General features: G+C 44.7%; 1 protein-coding gene across 5 annotated transcripts in view; it reads left to right on the plus strand.

Moving 5' to 3' along the window:
* The first annotated feature begins 5,712 nt into the window (after positions 1 to 5,712).
* Abhd6 (abhydrolase domain containing 6, acylglycerol lipase) overlaps positions 5,713 to 20,147 on the plus strand; it is a 52,835-nt gene continuing 38,400 nt past the window's right edge. Inside the window, exon 1 of one of the 5 annotated variants that reach the window (XM_027387720.2) lies at positions 5,713 to 5,847. Coding sequence is in view for 1 of the 5 variants with exons in the window: in XM_027387715.2 (XP_027243516.1) it covers positions 8,089 to 8,149 (61 nt within the window). In the remaining 4 variants the exon portion in view is untranslated. Of the gene's footprint in view, positions 5,848 to 7,883; positions 7,961 to 8,025; positions 8,150 to 20,147 lie in introns of those variants that run through there. The other 4 variants (XM_035452353.1, XM_027387717.2, XM_027387718.2 and 1 more) reach the window with 4 other exon arrangements.

The following is a 20,147-nucleotide window of genomic DNA, read 5'->3' on the forward strand; positions in this document are numbered from 1 at the left end:
TGGTGGTATTTATTATTTACCTATCTATTTACTTATTGTCCCTGATGCTGTTTCCTTGGTTCACTATGTCTCCTCTAATCTCACCCATGTGAGAGTGAAGAAGGCCTGGCTTTCTTAAATGAGACACAAAAAGCACCACATGGGGTTCACTGAAACACAGTGTGAAACTAGCCTTGATGACCACCAACAGCTGGGTGGATAAAGAAACCTTGCTATGTGTGCTCGAAGACACTTTATTCTGCCACAGGAAATTGGCTCAAAGTGAAGATTATCATATAAAGTAAACCAGACAGAAAGCCAAAATACTACATTTTCTCCTTTATTCAGACCCTAGATCTTTTTAAAGCATGAAGGTAAAGGGGGGTTTATTTGTGAGAGGGTATCCCAACTGGAGTGGGGAGGAGGGTTGGAGTTAAAAAGAGGGTGAAAGGGGAGAATATGATCAAAGTAGATGGTACACCCATGCAAAGTGTCATGATAAAGACTATTATTTTGTAAGAAACTTACATGCTAATAGTGAAAAGTGAAAAGCACCAAGCATGAGGCCAGTTGGACTACATTGAAGTGAATGTCTATCCAAATCCACTAGAGAACTAGAAAAGGCAAACCAGAAATGGTAAAAGATATTTGCTTTACTTATAACCATGAACTATTTAGACCATTTGGGGAAGAGCTGCGGAGATGGCTTAGTAGACGAATCACAAGGACCCAAGTTCAGATCTCCAGGACCCATGTAAAGGGCTGGAGACAGCAGCATGCATCTGTTATCCCAGCACAGGAGTATCCTGAGGTCATGTTGGCCAGCCACTCTAGCCCTTCCATGAATTCCAAGGTCAGTGAACCATTATGTCTCAAAAACTAAGCTGGAGAGAGATTGAAGAGAACACCCCAAATTGGCCCCTGGCCGGAACAGATACACACACACACACACACACACACACACTGAGAAAGAAAACCATTGGGGAGATGACATGGAAGCTAGACATGAAAACACAAATGGCAAGGCAAACGAAAATGAAAACACGGGAAGTTGCTAGACATGGAGGCATGCGCTAAGTGATCATTTGCTGCCACTGGAACAGAAAGGCCTGAAAATGCCAAGTGTGGGCAGGTTTAAACTAAAGGCTTTAACCTGTCCTTTTGTTTGTTTGTTTGGTGTGAGTGGGAAGATTATGAAATTCTTTTTTTTTTTCCTTCTTAGACAGGGTCTCATTAGGTAGTCCAAGCTAGCTTCAAATTTGCCTCCTGCCTCTGGGTGTTTAGGTGTGTTACCATATCCACTTCAAAACTTTTGAGTTTCAATATACTCAACTGTCTAGGCACCACCCCCATCCCATCCCCCACCCCCCAGTTGGAAAGTGGACCGAAGGCTTTTCGTGTGTGTGCTCGGCAAGTACTCAACTGCTGCACTGTATCTGGAGCCAGAGTTTCCATTATTTATTTTGAGACAGGGTCTCCAGTTATTCAGTCTGGTCTTGGACTTATCCTATAGTCCCGGCTGTCCTTGAACTTGCAATGAATGCTCCTTCCTCCCTAGGCCTGGATCCCTGGGACTGGCTGGCTGTCTCTGCACTTTTTTGCTGAATTCTTTCTCCTTTAGACATGGTTTCTTTATGATGAAGATGTTCATGTGCACATGCTACCCTGGTAACAGCTGTGATGGCTCATCAGTGTTTTCAATCCACCTCTGTGTAATGCCACACTATATGAACACTGTACTCTTCTGTCTAAATCCTGAGGATTTTTTTTTAATTGGGGTGTTTGGGCTTTTTGTTTGTTTGTTTGTTTGTTTGTTTGTTTGTTTTGGCTCTGCTCATTCCTATGGATCTTAGAACAATCTCCTTATCTCCCATGAGAAGTGCTGTTGAAATTGTGACCGCAATTATCCCGTCATACTGCAAAGCTTTCCTGAGCATTGCTTCTGGTTTCTTTCAGTCGCCAGTTGCAGCCCTTTGTTAGAAATCAGTGTCTCGCCCCAGGGTTCCTAGGCCAGCATGCGTCTCTACCCTGTTTGAAGTGGATGCTCAGTCTCCAAGGGCTGCTAGCGTACATTATTGAAGACCATGAAAATGTTTCTGTTTGATACATTGGGTGGTCATTTCTCTTGATCTGGTCACTTGAACTCAGTTGCGTTACTGGGTACATTTCATTCTCTACTGAGCTCAGTTCCCCTTGGGGGCTGCTTTATCCCAAAGCTCTTTTTCATGGTGAAGACCTAAATTAGGAAACTGGCCCTCTTGCCATCCCCCTCCATCTGCTGGCATCCCATATGCTCACTTGCTTTTTAAAATTCATCTTTTAATTCTATCTGAGCTTAAATCAACCTTTTCCTGTTGTTAACATTTGAATCTCAGCAATTTTGGGGTTTAGTCTCATTTGCTTCTCTTTAAAAGTCCAGGTTAATATTGGGGAAAACTTCCATCATCTTCCAACTTCTATTCAGGTGCTTGGAGAATTTAAGCTTTAGAGAGGGGTCTCTCAATGGTTCCTCAAACTTCTTTCCTCAGCTACAAATCAGCAGCAGAGGCAGAAGGATCTTAGTGAGTTCGAGGCCAGCCTAGTCTACAAAGTGAGTTCCTGGGCAACCAGGACTGTTTCACTGAGAAACCCTGTCTTGAAAACAACAACAACAAAAGAATGATGGGTTTACGGGTGCTGAGAACATGCTCAGGGGATAAAGCACTACCGTGCACATGTAAAGACCAGAGTTTGGATCCTTAGGACCCACATTAAAAATAAACCAGGAGCTAGAGAAATAGCTCAGCAGTTAAGAGGTCCTGAGTTCAATTCCCAGCAACCACATAGTGGTTCACAACCATCTGTAATGAAATATGGTGGCCTCTTCTGGTGTGCAGGTGTACATATACTGTATATGTAATAAATAAGTCTTTTAAAAAAGGGAGGGGGTGCAGTAACATGTATCTATATTCCCTCCTGGGACAAGATGGGAAGTGGAGACAGGAGAATACCCAGAAGCTTGTGGGCCAGTTAGCTTGGTCTACACAGCAAGGAACAGCAGGAGACTGTATTAGAACAAGGTGAATGTAAAGGACCAAAAGTTGAGGTAGTCCTCTGGCTTCCACATGGGCAACACATCACACATGTGCCCACAGGAACACACATGCACACACACGCAAACACACACACACACTCATGCACACATTCAGGGCTTCTTGATTTAGTTTATCTGGGCTCATACGCTGCAGATTGGCACAGTGACTTGTCTGGTTTGGGTTTTTTAATTTTTTCTTTCTGTTTGAGACAGGGTCTTGCTATGTACCTCCACAAACCCTGCAATTTAGACTCAGAGGAACATTCTCCTTGAAGGAAGGAATCAGAGTGAATCTTTCATACCTGGATTTCTATGCAGAATTGGAAGGTTAGTAATATTTAATTTATAAATAAATGAATAACTGATATTTTGGGTCAATTGGGAAGGGTTTTGTTGTTGGGTTTTTTGTTTTTTGTTGTTTTTTTGTTATTTGTTTATTTGTGGCTTAGAAATGCTAGTGTGTTATGGATTGCTGAATATTTAGGGTTAGAATTTTCCACATGCCACATCCTTCATATTTAATTCTATTACTGGTTTCAGAAGCAGGTAGCTTAATGGTTTCCACACAAATTGTGTGCTCAGACATGGAATAGCTCAGCAGTTAAGAGGTCCTGAGTTCAATTCCCAGCAATACACCTGCACACCAGAAGAGGCCACCATATTTCATTACAGATGGTTGTGAACCACTATGTGGTTGCTGGGAATTGAACTCAGGACCTCTTAACTGCTGAGCTATTTCTCTAGCTCCTGGTTTATTTTTAATGTGGGTCCTAAGGATCCAAACTCTGGTCTTTACATGTGCACGGTAGTGCTTTATCCCCTGAGCATGTTCATTATGACAATAATTACCAGCTGGCTGTGTGACTATGTAGGTTATTTAGTTTCTTGGAACCTCAAATTTTTCTTCATCTGTAAAGTGGGGCTAGTAATAGTACCCACCTCATAGACTTGTTGGAGGCTTCAATGAGATAAGTCATGATGAAGCCTGGAGCACAAGATGAGGCAAACAGAAAAAGCTAACATTGGCCTGATCTGTGCCACTCATCCCTGGAGACATGAAAATGGAAAGGAGCACACAGCCTGGGAGAGTCCACAGCCACCTAAATGAATACATATATCATAGTGAATTCGTGTGTGTGTGTGTGTGTGTGTGTGTGTGTGTGTGTGTGTGTTTGTGCGCGCGCGCGTGCGCACTCGCAAGAGAGAGAGAGCACATGTGCACACTTGTGAATGAAGGGACAGAGTAGGTGCTGCAAGGTAGTGCCCTCTGAACTGCAAACTGAGAAGAGAGTTTGGTGGCTGGCTTAGAGGTGCCATAAAGATGTCCTGGGGGCTGGATCATGCAAATGCTTTATAAGACTAGGAATTCATTCAGCTGGCATCTGCATACAGGCGGAATCTTTTGTGTTTCGTTTTCCTCTTGTAACACTTCCATGTTGAACATGGCCTTTGTGTGATTCTCTGATTAAGCAATCTTATAAACAGACTCTGTATTAATTAGTTTTCTTGTTGCTGGGATCAAACACTTGACAAGGAGCAACTCAAAGGAGGTAGGGTTTCTTTGTGCTTACCATTTGAGGGGACACAGAGGATGACAGAGGATACAGGGGATTACACAGAGAGGAAAGCATGGAAGCAGGGGTGTGAGGCAGCTGGTCATCTTGCATCTGCAGCCACAAAGCATAGAGAGATGGATGTTGGCGCTCAGCTCACTTTCTCCTTTATATTCAGTCTGTAACCCCAGACCATGGAATGGTGCCACCCATAGCCACTTCACCATCCTATCTAGAAAATTCTTCAAAGACGTGCCTGGCAGTTTGTTTCCTATGTGATTATAGATTCAGTCAAATAGAGAACAATATTGATCTCTACAAACTCTAAGTCCTTGAGGACAACTTAGTGCATCTTGGGCCCACAAGATAGCTAGCTGTCATGGTGCTTGCTGCCAAGTCTGATGACCTGAGTTCTAATCTCAGGACTCATAATGAAAGGAAAGAACCAACTCCTGTAAGTCATCCTCTGATTTCCACACACGGGCCATAGAGGTGTGTGCTTATACATGCATACACGCTCAACCATTGTCTTTTAAAAACTCAAACCAAATAGCATGACTTGTCATCAAGAGAGTACCTAGCATGTGATAAATTTGTAGTAAGGTTTGATGAATTTGTAAGTAAATGAATGCTTTAACTCATAGCTCTGCTATGAGTTGGCTCTGGGGAATCTAGCCCATAATCTCTCTGCAATATGGTGAGTGGAGTCATCATGAGGACTACATGACTTGATGCCCAGTGACTGCAGAACAAACAAGCATTAAGCAGCAGCCACTGTAGGAACCATTCATCTCTGGCTGATGTTCTGTGGGGTCTAGAACTCCTCTACAGACTTGTGATGGAACAGAGCCTAAAACACCCTGCCAAGAGTTTTCAAAACTCTTTGCTAAAGCTGGGGTGAGACCTGACAGCTGATAAGGAGTTTCAGTTCAGTTGGGAGAGAAGGAAACTCCCGGGACTGCCCTAATCACCTGCTCCTGACTCACTGGTATTTTTGAGAGAGTCACAGACTTGGCAGGATTGGGGGTGGGGGAGGCAAAGTATTTGGGGATTTCTTCATTTTTCCCTACATTCTTGGCTTCTCTTTCAAGTACATACAATAAAAGTTGCAGATGGCTTCCAGAATGGGCCTTCTAGGATGTTTTGTTCACTGGTCTCATGCCTTCACTAATTAAATCCAGAAATCAGCCCTCACCATCTGTTTGGCAAATGCTCCCAGACTCCAAGGTTTCAGGTCCTACAGTAAGTGCCACTGGGGAAGCCAAGGTAGCTAGCTCATTTGGGGGTCTTTGTCTGGGTCTATTGAGAGGCCATTGGGGGAAGGTGGGATGGTAAGGTACAAATGGGACTCAGTGAGAAGACCACAGTGATTTATTGAAGCCACTGACTTTTGATAGATGATTTGCCACAGAAGCTAGGTAAACAGTTCTCTTCAGTGAGTCAGATGCAGCCCTTGAGGCCTGATCGATGAGGTAGCCAATGATTCAGCACAGCAATGATCCAGCCTGAGCCAGGAATCTTGTCCCAGACTTTGGGATAAGTTTCAGAAGCTTGATCCAGAAAACTTTTTCAGACGTGGGTGCACACCAGTGGCTTCAGAGACCTCCACCTGAACCTCTGGGGCTTCTTGTACATTCTTAGAAGCTAAGACACGCTCATCTTAGTACAGATCTACTTGCTGCAGAGCCTGATGGGATGTGTTGGGTGGCTGCCCTTACAGATGACTTAAGTGGTCCAGAGTCCTGTGGGACACTGGTTTCACTCATGTCTGGAGGTAGAGGCCGACAAAGGGTCTAGGATTCGTGCTGCAAGAAGACCTGTGCTCTGAGTATAAGGCTGAGTGTACTCTTTCCTGCCAATAATACATGAGATACTATATTAATTATGAAACTGTTGGCCAATATCTAGGGCTTCTTATTGGCCAGCTCTGACTTAATTTCTAACCCATAACTACTATCTTAATGGAGAAATGTCTGGAGACATGTTATTCCTCTCTTGTCCTACATCGTGACTTCTCTGCCTACGTTTCCCAGAATCCTCCACAGGCCTATCATGCTGCCCTATTGGCCACAGTGTTTTATTCATCAGCTAATAAGAGAAACATATGTACAGAAGACTTCGACCATCAGGCTGAGTCCTTTCCTCATCTGTATGCATCCACTCAGTGCTCAAAACATATTTGTTAAAAGAATGACTGGGTGTTTTGACTGGACTTAAGCTTGCAGCACATTGTGAGCCTAAAGGGATTGGGGTGAGGGGAGCTTCCTGGAATGACATCTTTTTCTTTTTTTCTTCTTTGGTTTTTTGAAACAGGATTTCTCTTTGGCTTTGGAACATGTCCTGGAACTCGTTCTGTAGATTAGGCCGGCCTGGAACTCACAGAAATCTACCTGCCTCTGCCTCCTGAGTGCTGGGATTAAAGGTGTGTGCCACCAATGCCCAGCTCCTGGAATGACATCTTAACTGAAACTTTGGAACAGTAAGAGCAGCCAGGCTACACTTTGCTTGGTCCTACGAAGGAAGAGACAACAATACACTTTTCAGAAAGTTTTTCTAGCCGGGCGGTGGTGGTGAGTTCGAGGCCAGCCTGGTCTACAAGAGCAAGTTCCAGGACAGCCTCCAAGCCACAGAGAAACCCTGTTTCGAAAAAAAACAAAAAAGAAAAAAAAGAAAGGAAGGAAGGAAGAAAGGAAGGAAGAAGAAAGAAAGGAAGGAAGGAAGGAAGGAAGGAAGGAAGGAAGGAAGGAAGGAAGAAAATAGAAAATAGAAAGTTTTTCTGGATGTTAAACACTAGGCTGTCACCCCTCCATCCCCACTCTTTAGCTTAGTAGCCAAGTTGAACTCTCAGGGTCAAGATCTTGCTTGAATCTTTTTGGAGGGTGAAAGGCTCAGAAACAACAGACATAGCTGATGTAAACAAAACAGTGCCCCATGAACTGTGGCTTCGCCTGGCCAAGTGGCAATCTTTGCTACCTAACGCTCGCCTTAGAGCATTCTTTAGAGAGATGGGTTAGGTTCAGTCTCCAGGAACCTCCTGCCTTAGGCTCACAGTTGTGTTGAACTCGAGCTGCTGGTAAGGGGCTGAACTGCCAGGTTTATGTAATGTTTTGAGGTGAGAAAGTGAATTAGCTCAGGGTAGGGGTCCAGTGTTCCCCACACCAAACCCGGCTGCTGAGACCCAACGTGGGCTGCGGGCTGGCCGGGTTTTTCTGTCGGAGGACGCGAGCGGGCGCTTTGCGCCTTTAAGGAGTCGAGCCTATCACTGAGCGCTGGGAGTGCGCAGGTGCGGGGACCTGAGAACCGAGGGAGGGCAGCGATCCCGCTGGTGGACCCCCGACTTCTGAGGTCAGGTCAGGTGAGCGAGGCGGGTTGGAAGGTGACGGGGGCTGCGCTCTTTAGGAGAGGGATGGCAGCCTCCCACGACCTGGCCACCTGCCCCCACTTTCCGAGGCTAGCCCCTCCACCCCAGCATCGCCAGGGTGAATGAAGATGGGTCCGAAATATAAACCTCCTTTCCTGTTCCATTTTCCCGCTCTCTCTAAAGGTGCGCGGTGGGGGCGGGTGGGGGGTGGGATGAGATGCTCCCAAGCCGGGTCTCCCCGCTGGCTGGCTAGCTGCCAGCTTCCTTAAACCCAGGGATAGAGTGAGGATTGAGTGGAATATGCATCCCATTCCCCTTCCTCCTCCCGATTCTCTGCACTTGCACCAGCCGCGATGCCTTTCTCCTAGTGCCAGGGTGGAATTGGTCCCCCACCCCCAACTCAAGCCCTGCTGTCTTCACCGCTCTAGAGCAGAGCTACAACTCGCTTTCCTGGTGCTAGGGAATCGCGGCACCGTTTTGCATATTTGTAGTCTCAATGATAGAAACATTTCAAAGCTCAGGAACCATGTTGTTGGGAGTTTGAGAGAAAGCTGGCCAGGCAAGCTGTAAGTCTCTGTGGCTGATGGAAGGAAGGCGGGAGATGGAAAGTGCCCTTTGAGTTAGGGTCAGCACAGGCTCAGCAGTGAAAACTCTGCAAGCAGTTGTGTGGAGGGGCTTCGAGTATCAGGGAGTGACAATGTTCAGAATGTTGGGGGCAAGCATGATTAGCTTTTTGAAAGAGAGCTTAGAAAAGTGTGCAGGCTTAGTGAAGATAATGTGAGCAGCTGCCTCCAGGAAGGGGCTTCTGGTGTCTTTATGTACTTATCTCATTAAGTGACAAATATTTCTGCCATTATCTTAATAAGTCTTCAGGTGTGTCAGCCTTGCGGAGAGGCAATCTCCTGGCTAGGTGACTAACAGGCCCAGTTGGATCAACCCTTAAGAACCATGCTTTACTGGGAAGAAATGCTTTCTTTTGGGGGACCGCAACAAAGGCCACCACCAGTCTCTAGTGTTCTCCCTTGCATATGGTACTTGAAATTTTTATTTTATTTATTTATTTATTTATTTATTTTCTGAGACAGGATCTCTGTAGCTTTGGAGCCTGTTCTGTAACTTACGCTGTAGACCAGGCTAGCCTCAAACTCACAGAGATCCTCCTGCTTTCCCGAATGCTGAGTTTAAAGGCGTGTGCCACCAACACCGGCCAGCCGGTACTTTAAATCTTAAAGAAGGGAAATTATAATGCTTCCTTTTCTTTCTTTTTTCCTTTTTCTTTTCTTTTGTTTTTTCGAGACAGGGTTTCTCCATGTATCCCTGGCTGTCCTAGATCTCTCTGTGTAGATTAGGCTGGATTCGAACTCAGAGATCCACTTGTGTTTGTGGTGTGAGGTTTCTTTTCTTTAAAAGAAAAAAAAATGCGTTGCCAGGGAGACAAGAGGTGGAGCCCTAAAACTCATGATGGGAGGGGTGAGGCCATTCTCTAAGCCTGTCTGGCTACCTAACACTCCCAGGTGACCTAGTCCCCTGTTACCTCCCTTACCAGGACCAGACTTCTGTCCTTCCCCTAAGGTTTCTCTCCTGCCACCAACATCAAACCTCCTTTGGGCTTCTGGTACCTTAGCACCTCCCAACTCCCTCTTCTTTTGCTGGAGTCAGGAAGCTGGTCTAACCACTTTGACATCCAGAGCAGGTTTTAGTACCCTTGCTACATGACTGGGGCTTTCTGGTTGCCTTAGAGATGGAGATTGTACAATGCTAGTGGCTGGGCTGAGTACAAGTGTGATTTACTCCCACACCTACAGACCTGTGGGGAGGACAAATTAACCTACCGTGACTGGGGGTGGGGGTCAAACATCTGTGTGTGTAGGGGATATGTATTTCGAGCCCCCCTACTTTTTTTTAAAGGCCACAGGCTCTAGGTGCTAAGAAAAGGAAATAGAGGGGAGCCCTTCTCCAGCTGGGACCTTGAAGACAACCTTTGCTTCACTCCCTGCTCAGAAATCTCTCATGGCTGGCTGTCCCCAGCTGGTAGTTAAATATTGAATGTAATTATAGTAGCTAACATAAAGTAAGCAAGTACTGAGTGCCTGATTCTGTCCTAAGCCATGCAAAGAACATTACCCACAGTTTGCCTTGATGAACCCACAAGGTGGGCACGTCTGTAGATGCAGTTGGGGGGGGAGGGGTGATGTGAGACTTCCTCACGTGGGCCCTTCCTGAGATGGACCAAGTTTGACCTCAGAGGTTCTCTGAGCCACTGTTTTTTTTTTTATTTGTTTGTTTTTGTTTTGTTTTACCCAGTTTTAACGACTTTTTAAAAATTATTTATGTCTATGTCTTCTGCATGTATTTCTGTGTACTGTGTGCATATCTAGTACCTGTGGAGGTCAGAAGAGGATATAAGATCCCCTGGGACTGAATACAGATGTTTGTGAGCTTCCATGTGGGTGCTGGGATTTGAACCTGGGTTCTCTGCAAGAGAAGCCAGTGCTCTCAACTGCTGAGCCATCTGCCCTGCCTCCATGACTAACTTCTTATAAACACTTATATAATATAGGGGATAGAAATGTGGCATCTGTTTTTTGGCACCAATTTATTTTTCTAAAATTAGACTTTGTGGGCTTGGGGTGAGAGAGAGAGAGAATGTGTGTGTGTGTGTGTGTTAGAGCACTTGCCTAGAATGTGATAGGCCCTGGGTTTAATCCCTGACATAGCAAAACAAGTAAATGAAGTGCTCTGATCGGGGTTCTTTAGTGCTCTCCAAGTTAGTCTCTCTCTCTCACCCTCTTCTCTCTCCTCTCCTCTCCTCTCCCCTCCCTTTCCCTCCCTTTCCTTCCCCTCCCCTTCTCCCCTTTGTGGAAGCTGACAGGTAGATGGGTTTGTAAAGTATTACTGGACCTATGGTTTCTGAACCCTGTAACACTAAACTCCCTCACTGCAGCACAGCTGGATCACAGAGAGAAAGACTCACATTGTATGGTGACATATTTGCTTTTGTTCATATGTAAAAGGTTTCCCCCACAATGATGGGCTTGAGTGTGGTGACGCACACCTTTAATCCCAGCACTCATGAGGCCAAGGCAGGCAGAATGATGAGTTTGAGGCCAGCCTGGTCTACAGAGTGAGTTCCAAGTCAGTGCTATTACACAGAGAAACCCTGTCTCAAAAAAACAAAAACAAAATGAACAAAAGACTAAGTTTGCAAACTACCAGATAACAAAGTCTGCAAGTTGGTTGCTTTGTTTTTTTTTTTTTTTTTTTCAGAGGGGGGGATACTGGTATGGGTGCTGAACCTAAGGCCTTGTACATGTTAGACAAGTGCTCTACCACTGAACCACATGTCCACCCTTTTAAAAATGATAAAAATTAATTTCATGTTTATTTGTGCATATCTGTACATGTACACCAAAGCACATACCACCACCATCAGTTTTTCTTTTTAATTTTGAAACAGGGTCTCACTGACAGACTGAGGTTAGCCTTGAATGTTCCTGTAGTGCTGGCAGGCTTGGCCTTGGTGATTCTCCTTCTTCAGTCTCTGTTACAGCTAGAATTACATGTTTGTGCCACTAGGCTAGTGGAAAAATATGTTACTTTTAAATTTCTCTGAAATTGCATCTAGTTAAAATCAAAACTGACAAAGAGATTGAGTTTAGATATTTTAAGATGTAAATCTTCATAAATTTTGATGTTCTAGGAAATGTCAGAGGCCGTATAACTTTATTTTTGTGACCCTGTGGGGACAGAAACACTTTCTGGGGTTTCTAGTATAGTAACAATTAGCAATAACATGTTGCTATTTTTAAAACTGGCATACATGAAATTTAAAATCCAGTTCCTCGTGTTTCAAGTATGGCCGACAGCTGTGTGAGGCAGGCCTTCATGGGAAGTCCCAAGGAACAACATTGTGTAACTCAATGAGACCGAAAGAAATCTGCCTGTTGGTGGTAGTGAGTTTCCTTTCTGCTAAATTGTCTGCAAGCCAAGAAGTGGAGCACATAGGGTATGTGTCTTTGTGAGGAAGGAGCATCAGAAATCTTCTTACACTTGTTTTGGCTGCACCACTGGCTTTTTCCACTGTCGTGGGGCGGGAGTTGGCAGGAGATGTGTCATGCTACATTCTGTGTACACTTAGAGCCTCTGGTGGAAAGGGCTTTACTGTAGCTCCATGGTAAAGTTCTTGCCTAGCTTTTGAAAGTTCCTTGTAGATGGAGGTTCTGTCCCACCTGGTCCCACAGCTGCTTTGCCCCAAATAAACACACAGAGATTTATATTATTTATAAATTATTTGGCTGATGGCTAAGGCTTCTTACTGGCTACCTCTCTCTTAATTATTAACCCATTAGTCTATGTATTTCTACATGGCCTTATCTTACCAGAGAATGCTCCAGCATGTTACTCCGTCAGCAGCTATGTGGCTTCCCTTTCAAGACCTCTCCCCAGAATTCTCCTTGTCTCCTAGCCCCACCTATACTTCTTGCCTGGCTACTGACCAATCAGTGTTTTATTCATCAGCCAATAAGAGAAACATATATACAGAAGGACATCCCCATCAGTTCCCATCCTTGGGGAGAAAAGCCTCTGAGACACATATTCTTTTGGGGTACTTTTACATTTGCTTAGCATGCATGAAGCCCTGGGCTCCATTCCCAGCACCACATAAACTAGGCATGGTGGTGCATGCCTGTAATCCCAGCACTGTGGTGAAGGCAGGAGGATAAGCATTTAGGTCATCCTTGGCTACATAGCAAGCTTGAGGCCAGTCTGAGTTCTATGACACAGCCAACCAGCCAAGCCCAAGTGTTTAAAAACAATACTGTGCAGGCTCTACTCCTGAACCAGCTGAATCAGGGAGATTCTGATATGGAACCAGGCTTTAAGAGTCTGAAAACTGTGGGTTTGGAACCCTTGACAATGGAAGACATTGTTTCTGGGTAACTTTTGTGCATAATTACAAGTTCCTCACTGAGTTTCTGTGGTGATGACAAAGGGGTGGAAGTCTCAGCCAGGGTAACTTTGTCCCCTAAGAGTTGTTAATTTTGTTTTGTTTTGAGACCTTTCTGCTTGTCATAGCCATGAGTGGCTTAAGTAGGTGAAGGACAATAATGCTGAAGGCAGGATAACCAACATTGCTCATCTGGCCCTCATTGCCACTTAAGAACCCTGACCTGGGCATGCTTTTCATGACATGAAAGTGCTTCTTGGCATTGGGTGTGGTTGTCTCTTCACAGAAGAGCAGGGTGCTGTCAGGAGCCCTGTGGGTTGTCACTCCTATGGCTACATGGGCTGGACTGGCTGGGCCTCTTCAGTACCGAAGGGAAGCAGACAGTGCTGGAAGGGTTGAGCTGAGGTCCCTAACTGCTGGAGGTTGGGATCCTCTTCTTGTAAAGTAATTAGCTAGAATAGCAGCAGCCTTTGTCTGAGAGTTTTCCAGAAGCTTTGGCTGTTGGCCAAGGTGGTTTGCTTTGTCATGTACCCAGGTTAGGAGTCCAGGGCTACACATGTGAGGACTGGACAGTAAATTAACCCTGAATATGAGGACAGCAGCACAGACCCTCTTTGTATAGATTAAGCAGTTGGACAGTTCCTGAGAAGAGCAGAGCATGCCAGAGGTAAGTGGTGTGTGGCAGGGTTGCCTGACTGCTGGGCCAGCAGACTGGTCTTCCCTGCTGGGCAGAGATTTCAGTATCTGCCAGTCAGTCTTTTGAACTTTCTCTTGCATCATGTCATCCCCACACTAAGGTTCTGAGAGTGAAGTTCAAAGCCCAGTGGCTGGTCAGTAGCAAAGCAGAGATTTGAACCCGGGTTACTAAAGTGCAAACCTGAACCCTTGGGGAGTGTATGCAGACAGGGAGTACAGTACTGATAGGCATGACCTGTAGGTGAGCCAGGGCTTAAAAGGCAAGAAGGACCAAATGTGCCAAAGTGTGGTGATATGTTAAAGCTTGCCTGAGGATTCAGAAATCAAAGCCAGCCTCAAGCTATAGAGAGGTCAGGAACTGTTAGTACACACCTCTAATCCCAGGACTCAGGATTAAGAGGTAGACAGATCTCTGTTAGTTCAAGGCCATACTGACTACATGAAATTGATCCAGTCCTAAAAGAAACAGCTCACACAAAGGTGATCTCAGCTCCTGGGATCACACACATTAATCCCAGCATTGAGGATATATATATATATATATATGACAGGAGCAGGGTCTTCAGTAGGCAGTATCAAGCATTAAGTCTCTAGCTGTGTTTCGGACATTATAGCAGTCTGAGTGAATCTGAGGAGCCGTGAAGTCGGGAGCAGTTTGAGGATCACCCCTTTGGTCTGAGCTGAGGTAGAGGTAAGAGCTAGTACCTGGCTGCTTTGCTTTTCTGTTCTTCAGCTTGAAGCTTGGACCCCAGTATCTTTCTCTGGGTCTATTATTTATCATGCTACATCAACGTCCTAGAGATGTGGAAGGATCTGATAAGTCCAAGGCTTGTGGAATAGTCTGTGAAAAATGTTGCTGGGCAGGTGGTGAATGATAAAAGAAAATGATTCTTCAGAGATGAGCAGGCACAAGCTCCTAGTAGCCTTGCACATGATGCTGAAGGCTCTTGTGAACCAATGAGCAGAAGAAAAGAAAGCAGTGTGACCTCACTGACCTGCAACCTCCAGCAGACTGTTCTGACACAAATGTTCACTGTGTTGTTAGTCAGAGGAATGGAGTAAGCCTGTGTTTACACTGGCTAGGCAACCCTATGGACTCATGACTCTTCCATGAGAGACAACATGGCGGCTGCAGGGGCTTCTTTCTTCTCCATCTGAGAGTTGGTTATATTTGACTTTGTAGTATACTGTTTGGAATTTACCAAGTTCCCACCAAGGGCATGGCACAGTGGGTCTTAAGGGTTTATAAAAGTTGAAGGCATGATGTGGCTCATTCAAAAGTTTTGGGAGAGGGAGAATGAGTGGGGAGAACTGGGGGGTGCATAGGAAACCCTAGTTTGTTACGATAAATCTTTCCACCAAAAGCCTCCGAGCCCCACCGCCATGTGTGCACTTTACGCCAACTACCTGCCTGAGTTAGGGCCCAAATTAATACACAGAAACTTGTATTAGGTTCAAATGCTGCTTGGCCAATGACTAGGATTTCTCATCTGTTAGCTCAGTCTTAATTATCATAAATCTATGTATTTTATAAGACTTATCTTATAGAGGATGCCTTTCGATGGCGCCCTTTCTTTCCGGTGGCTCACATCCTGCCGCTGGAGGAGGCAAAGAGGAAAGGGGGGTACTTCCTATTTCTCCTTTCTTAAATATGAGTCTCCTTGCTATGTCACTTCCTGCCCGGAACACCACTTCTCTACTACATTTCCCAGAATCCTCTTTGACTCCTAGTCCTGCCTAACTTGCTGCCATTGGCCAAACAGTATTTTATTCAACAATCAATAAGATAAACATACACAGAAGTACATTCCCCATCCGTAGTTGAGGATCTAACTTCCTTGTTCTACCAGAAAAAGCCACAAAGGAGATGGGATGTGTAACAGCTGTCCTACAGTAGAGAGAGGGGCCAGTGGAGAAGAAGAGAAAGCCAGTGCAATGCAGTCCCCAGAGGGGTCTCATATCTCAGTCAGCCAAAGGGTACAGCTCCAAGAAGGGAGGTAGAAGTTCTCATACCGAGAAAAATCCTCATGAATGGATTCATGGTCATGCAATACTACTTCCCATTCTATCATATCTCCTGCTGTTTCCCATGCTGGTGGACAGGCAAGCTCAAGGAGCACCCATGATTTGTTCTGTCTTTTATGCCATAGATTTTTGTGATCGTGGGACAGGTGGAGGACTGTGCCATCACCACTCTTAACAGAGAAGCAGGATTTTAAGTAGTGTTTGAGAACTTCCTGGCTGATGTGTTGAGGAGCTGATTTTTTTTTTCTTTTTTTAGATGTGTCAGTAGTTAAAGACAAGAGATAAGCACCCCTTCAGGGGACAGGGACCCATGAGAAATGAAACTGAAATACTATTGCAAACAAACAAACAAAAACACCTGATAGCAACTGTGGTAACCAGAAACTATCTGGGTAGACCCTTCATGCTACTAACACTCTACGGTGCTTTATCCTTTGTTCTAGGAATTAGCACAGGGTTGTAATTAAAACACAAATCTTGTTTAGTGTTTGTTACTCCATTTGTGCGTTTGTTTTAGACAGGATCTCAGGTATCCCAGGTTGGCCTCAAATTTACTATGTAGGGAAGGTAACCATGCTCTTCCTACCCTCCTGGCTGCGGTCACAGGTGGGTACCATCTTACCCACGTTACATAGTGCCGAGGATGGAACCCAAGGCTTTGTGCATGATGAGCTACATCCTAGCCCCTTACTTAGATAAACGTTTTAAGTTTACAGCAGAAGAGTGTACAGGTTCCCAGGGGCAAACTCCAGTTCATGCAAATTTTTTAATTAGCATACAAAGTAATGGGGTTCTTTGGCATTTTCAAACGTACTTTTTTTGGTTGATTTTCCTTTGTCTCTCTTGTCTCCCTCTCCCTCCAGCTTGTACCCTTTTGCCTCCAGTATTTGTATTGCGTGTGTTCTGTTACTGTGTCTCCTGACCTTTCCCTTATACCTCTTTTTCCTCCCTCACAGTCACCTTTATGGTTTTCATAACCTATTCCCACACTCATTCCTAATAGATACACATATATAAGAAGTAGAAGCCAGGATCTGCATATGAGAAAGACTATGTGGTCTTTGGTATTTGTCTTTCTGAACCTAGTTCTTAATGTAGTGTTTTCTACCAACTATGAAATTTTGAGTGTGGTTCTTTCTATTTTCTTCTTCTTTCTTCTCCTCCTTCTTCCTGCCCCCTCCTCTTTCTCAGTCTCTCTCTTTGACAAGGATCTCTTTGAATATGATCCTCCTGCCTCAGCCTCCTAAATGCTGTGGGATTCCGGGCAAGCACCACCAAGTCTAGTTTTTATGTCCCCTGTCTTGTGTTCATTGTTTTTACATAACTGAGACTTCTAGGGAGGAGATTTTGGCTAGAAGGAGGGTAGGGACCAGCTTACCAAGGTCCAGCTAGACTTTGTGCCTTCTAAACCTTGCCACTGTTTATTTTGATAGTTATTTTTCTGTGTGAAGCTGGCTTTGTTCCTGCAATCAGAAATACTTCTGACTCGCCATATATATCCCCTTTGCTGAAGACAAACCTCTTTAATCTCCCAACTCTTTGAGAGCAATTTTGGGCAATAGGAGAATATTTTGGGGGTGCTCAGTTTCCATTCTAGCCCTTTACCATAGCACACATGGGGCTATTCTGATTCCCTTTTAGTCCAGTGGAAAATACTTGCCAATATGATGCTCTCTCTGGCACTTTACCTTGAGGGAAAATGAAAGCTTACAGTATGATTCCCAGACTCTGGAGCTGAGGGACCACATGAGAAGCTGATCAAGTGACTTTGGGTTTCTATTTTAAACAGATAGAGAGACTAGTTTGGATTTCAGTGGTGTTGTCTTATTTCATACATTTCCAGGAGGTGGTTATCTTAGACTATCACCGCTCATATCTTGGCTCAAGAATCTGATGTTTCTCACATGCTGGATCTTGCTGTCTATGTGTCTTGTGGCCTTTCTTCTTAGACAGTAAGAGCTTTGAAAGCTGTGCCACAGATACACAAGCTAAGTTTCTGGTTAATCTGTCTAATTGTTCCTGCCTCTGCTAGTCAAATTTCCAGGGTTAGGTGGCAAGACTTTCTGTTTCTCTCTGGTCCTCTGCCTATGGTCACAGCCCAGCAGGCTGAGCTGTCTTGTCCACCGTATCACTAAGGTGGCAGGATTGGGGAACAGCTGTGTGTCAGCTGGTTCTTGAACAAGAACCCCGGGGGAAAATCAGTCACTGGTGCTTTATGAACTTTCTCACCAGCCCCTTCTGAACCACAATGGAGACAGGAAGTCATATCTTAACCATGCATGTGTCCTTCAGGGTGGAAAGTCCTTATCAGTGTCTATCTTAGTGTCCTGGACCTGGAACCTTAAAGACTGAAGTTATTGCTGGCGTGTACTTAACCTCTGCACTGTCACATAGGTTAGGAAGTGTGCCCCGCCCCACACTCTGAATATTATCTATGTGGGCATTCAGGTTATGTGCCTAATGTATAAAGGTAGATTTTCATCCTAACAGTACTTGAATTTATATTTCATCATTCATAATGTTTGGTTGTCCTCTTTCATTGGTCATTAAGCCAACAGAACCTTTGGTGATAATGAAAATATTCCATATTTTCACTATCCATTCAGTATGGTAACCACAGCCGCATCTGCTTGTAGCTACTCTGTGCATATGACACATGGCTGGTGCAGCCAAGGCATCTCCCTCCCTTCCTTCCTCCCTCCCTCTCTTCCTCCCTCCCTCCCCTACCCCCACCCCTTTCTGTGTGTGTTGTGTGTGTGTGTGTGTGTGTGTGTGTGTGTGTGTGTGTGTGTGTGTGTAGACCAGATCAATGTCAGGCGTCTTTCTTTGTCCCTCCCACCTGCCTGGCACAAGGTTTGCAAGTGCCCCCACCCCTAGCTTTTCTCATAGGTGCTAGAGACCAAACTCAGGTATTCATATTTGTGTTTCAATTCCCACACATAACTGTAGCTACGGAAGCAGGCAGTGCAGGCTAGCTCCTTGCATTTGAGGAGCTTATATTGTATTTGTAATGAAATAGGGGGAAAGACTTCATACAGGTTCATGGTGGCAGTTCAAAAGTCATAGGAGAATATCCATTAGAAATCTTGCTTCCAGGGGCTGGAGAGATGGCTCAGCCGTTAAGAGTACCGACTGCTCTTCCAAAGGACCCAGACTCAATTCCCAGCACCCACATGGCACCTCACAACTGTTTTGAATTACAGGGATTCCAACACCCTTACAGACACACATGGAAGCAAAACACCAATACACATAAAAATAAAGAAATAAATCTGTTTTTCTCACCTCTACTCCCAACCCCCCCTCTTTCCCTTCCCAGAACCATTTTATACACATGAACGCATATTTATGTATGTTTCTCTCTCGTTCTCTTTTCAGTTCGGAAGTCTTATTTTATCTACTATTTTGGTTTTGCTTCTTTAATTATTTTTTTAGGCTGAGTTGCTGTATAGCTCATACTAGCCTTGAACTCCCAATCCACCCACTTCAGCTTTCTCCTTTCCCTTTTCATTTTTACTTGCTTTATTTATTTATTTTATTTTTTGGAGACATGGTCTCTTGATATAGCCCTGGCTGTCCTGGAACTAGCTCTTCAGAGCAGGCTGGCCTTGAACTCAGAAATCTGCCTGCTTCGGCCTCCCGGCCACCACACAGGCAGGATCTGCTTCAGCTTTCAGAGTGATGGAATTACAGATGTGTACCACCATGCCTGGCTGCTCTACTGTCTTCTATTTCTTTTTCTTTTCTTTTTAAAAAAAATTAACAATATACCTTATTGTTCTCTACCCATTGGGACAAATGGGACTGCCTCAGTATTTCAAAATGTGTTGATTGTTATGTGTATGAGAGTTTTGGCTGCCTGTATATATGTGAACCATGTGTGTATCTGGTGCCTGTGGAGGACAGCAGAGGGTATCAAATCTAGTGGAGCTTGAGTTACAGTTGTGAGCCCTCATGTGGGTTCTGGGAACTGAACCCTGGTCCTCTGCAAAGTGGCAAGTGCTCTTAAGCACCAAGCCATCTCTCCAGTCTCAAATGAATGTAATTTTTTTTTTTTTCCTAAAGACAAAACCTAAGTACCACTGCTGGCTTGGAAATTACTGTGTAGACCAGGCTGGCTTCTAACTTACAGAGATTTACCTACCTCTGTTTCCCAAGTGCTGGGATTAAAGGCATGTGCCACCACCGCCCGTTTTGTATTTGGTGGCTCTATATAATCTTTTGTTGTTGTTGTTGTTTTGTTTTGCTTTTCAAGACTGGGCTTCTCTGTGTAGCCCTGGCTGTTCTGAAACTCACTCTATAGACCAGGCTGTCCTCCAACTCAGAGATCTGCCTGCCTCTGCCTCCTGGGTACTGAGATTAAAGCCGTGCACCACCACCATCTGGCTGTAACCTTTTTTAAAAGCTATGCCAGCATTTTTTTCAACAGATCTCATGAAAGTAGGTGTATGGATTGCTCCTAGTCTTTCATTATAGTAAGTTGTAATAAATAACCTCGTATCAAGATTTTAT

This window comes from Cricetulus griseus, assembly GCF_003668045.3.
Source record: "Cricetulus griseus strain 17A/GY chromosome 1 unlocalized genomic scaffold, alternate assembly CriGri-PICRH-1.0 chr1_1, whole genome shotgun sequence".
NCBI classification, from domain to species: domain Eukaryota; kingdom Metazoa; phylum Chordata; class Mammalia; order Rodentia; family Cricetidae; genus Cricetulus; species Cricetulus griseus.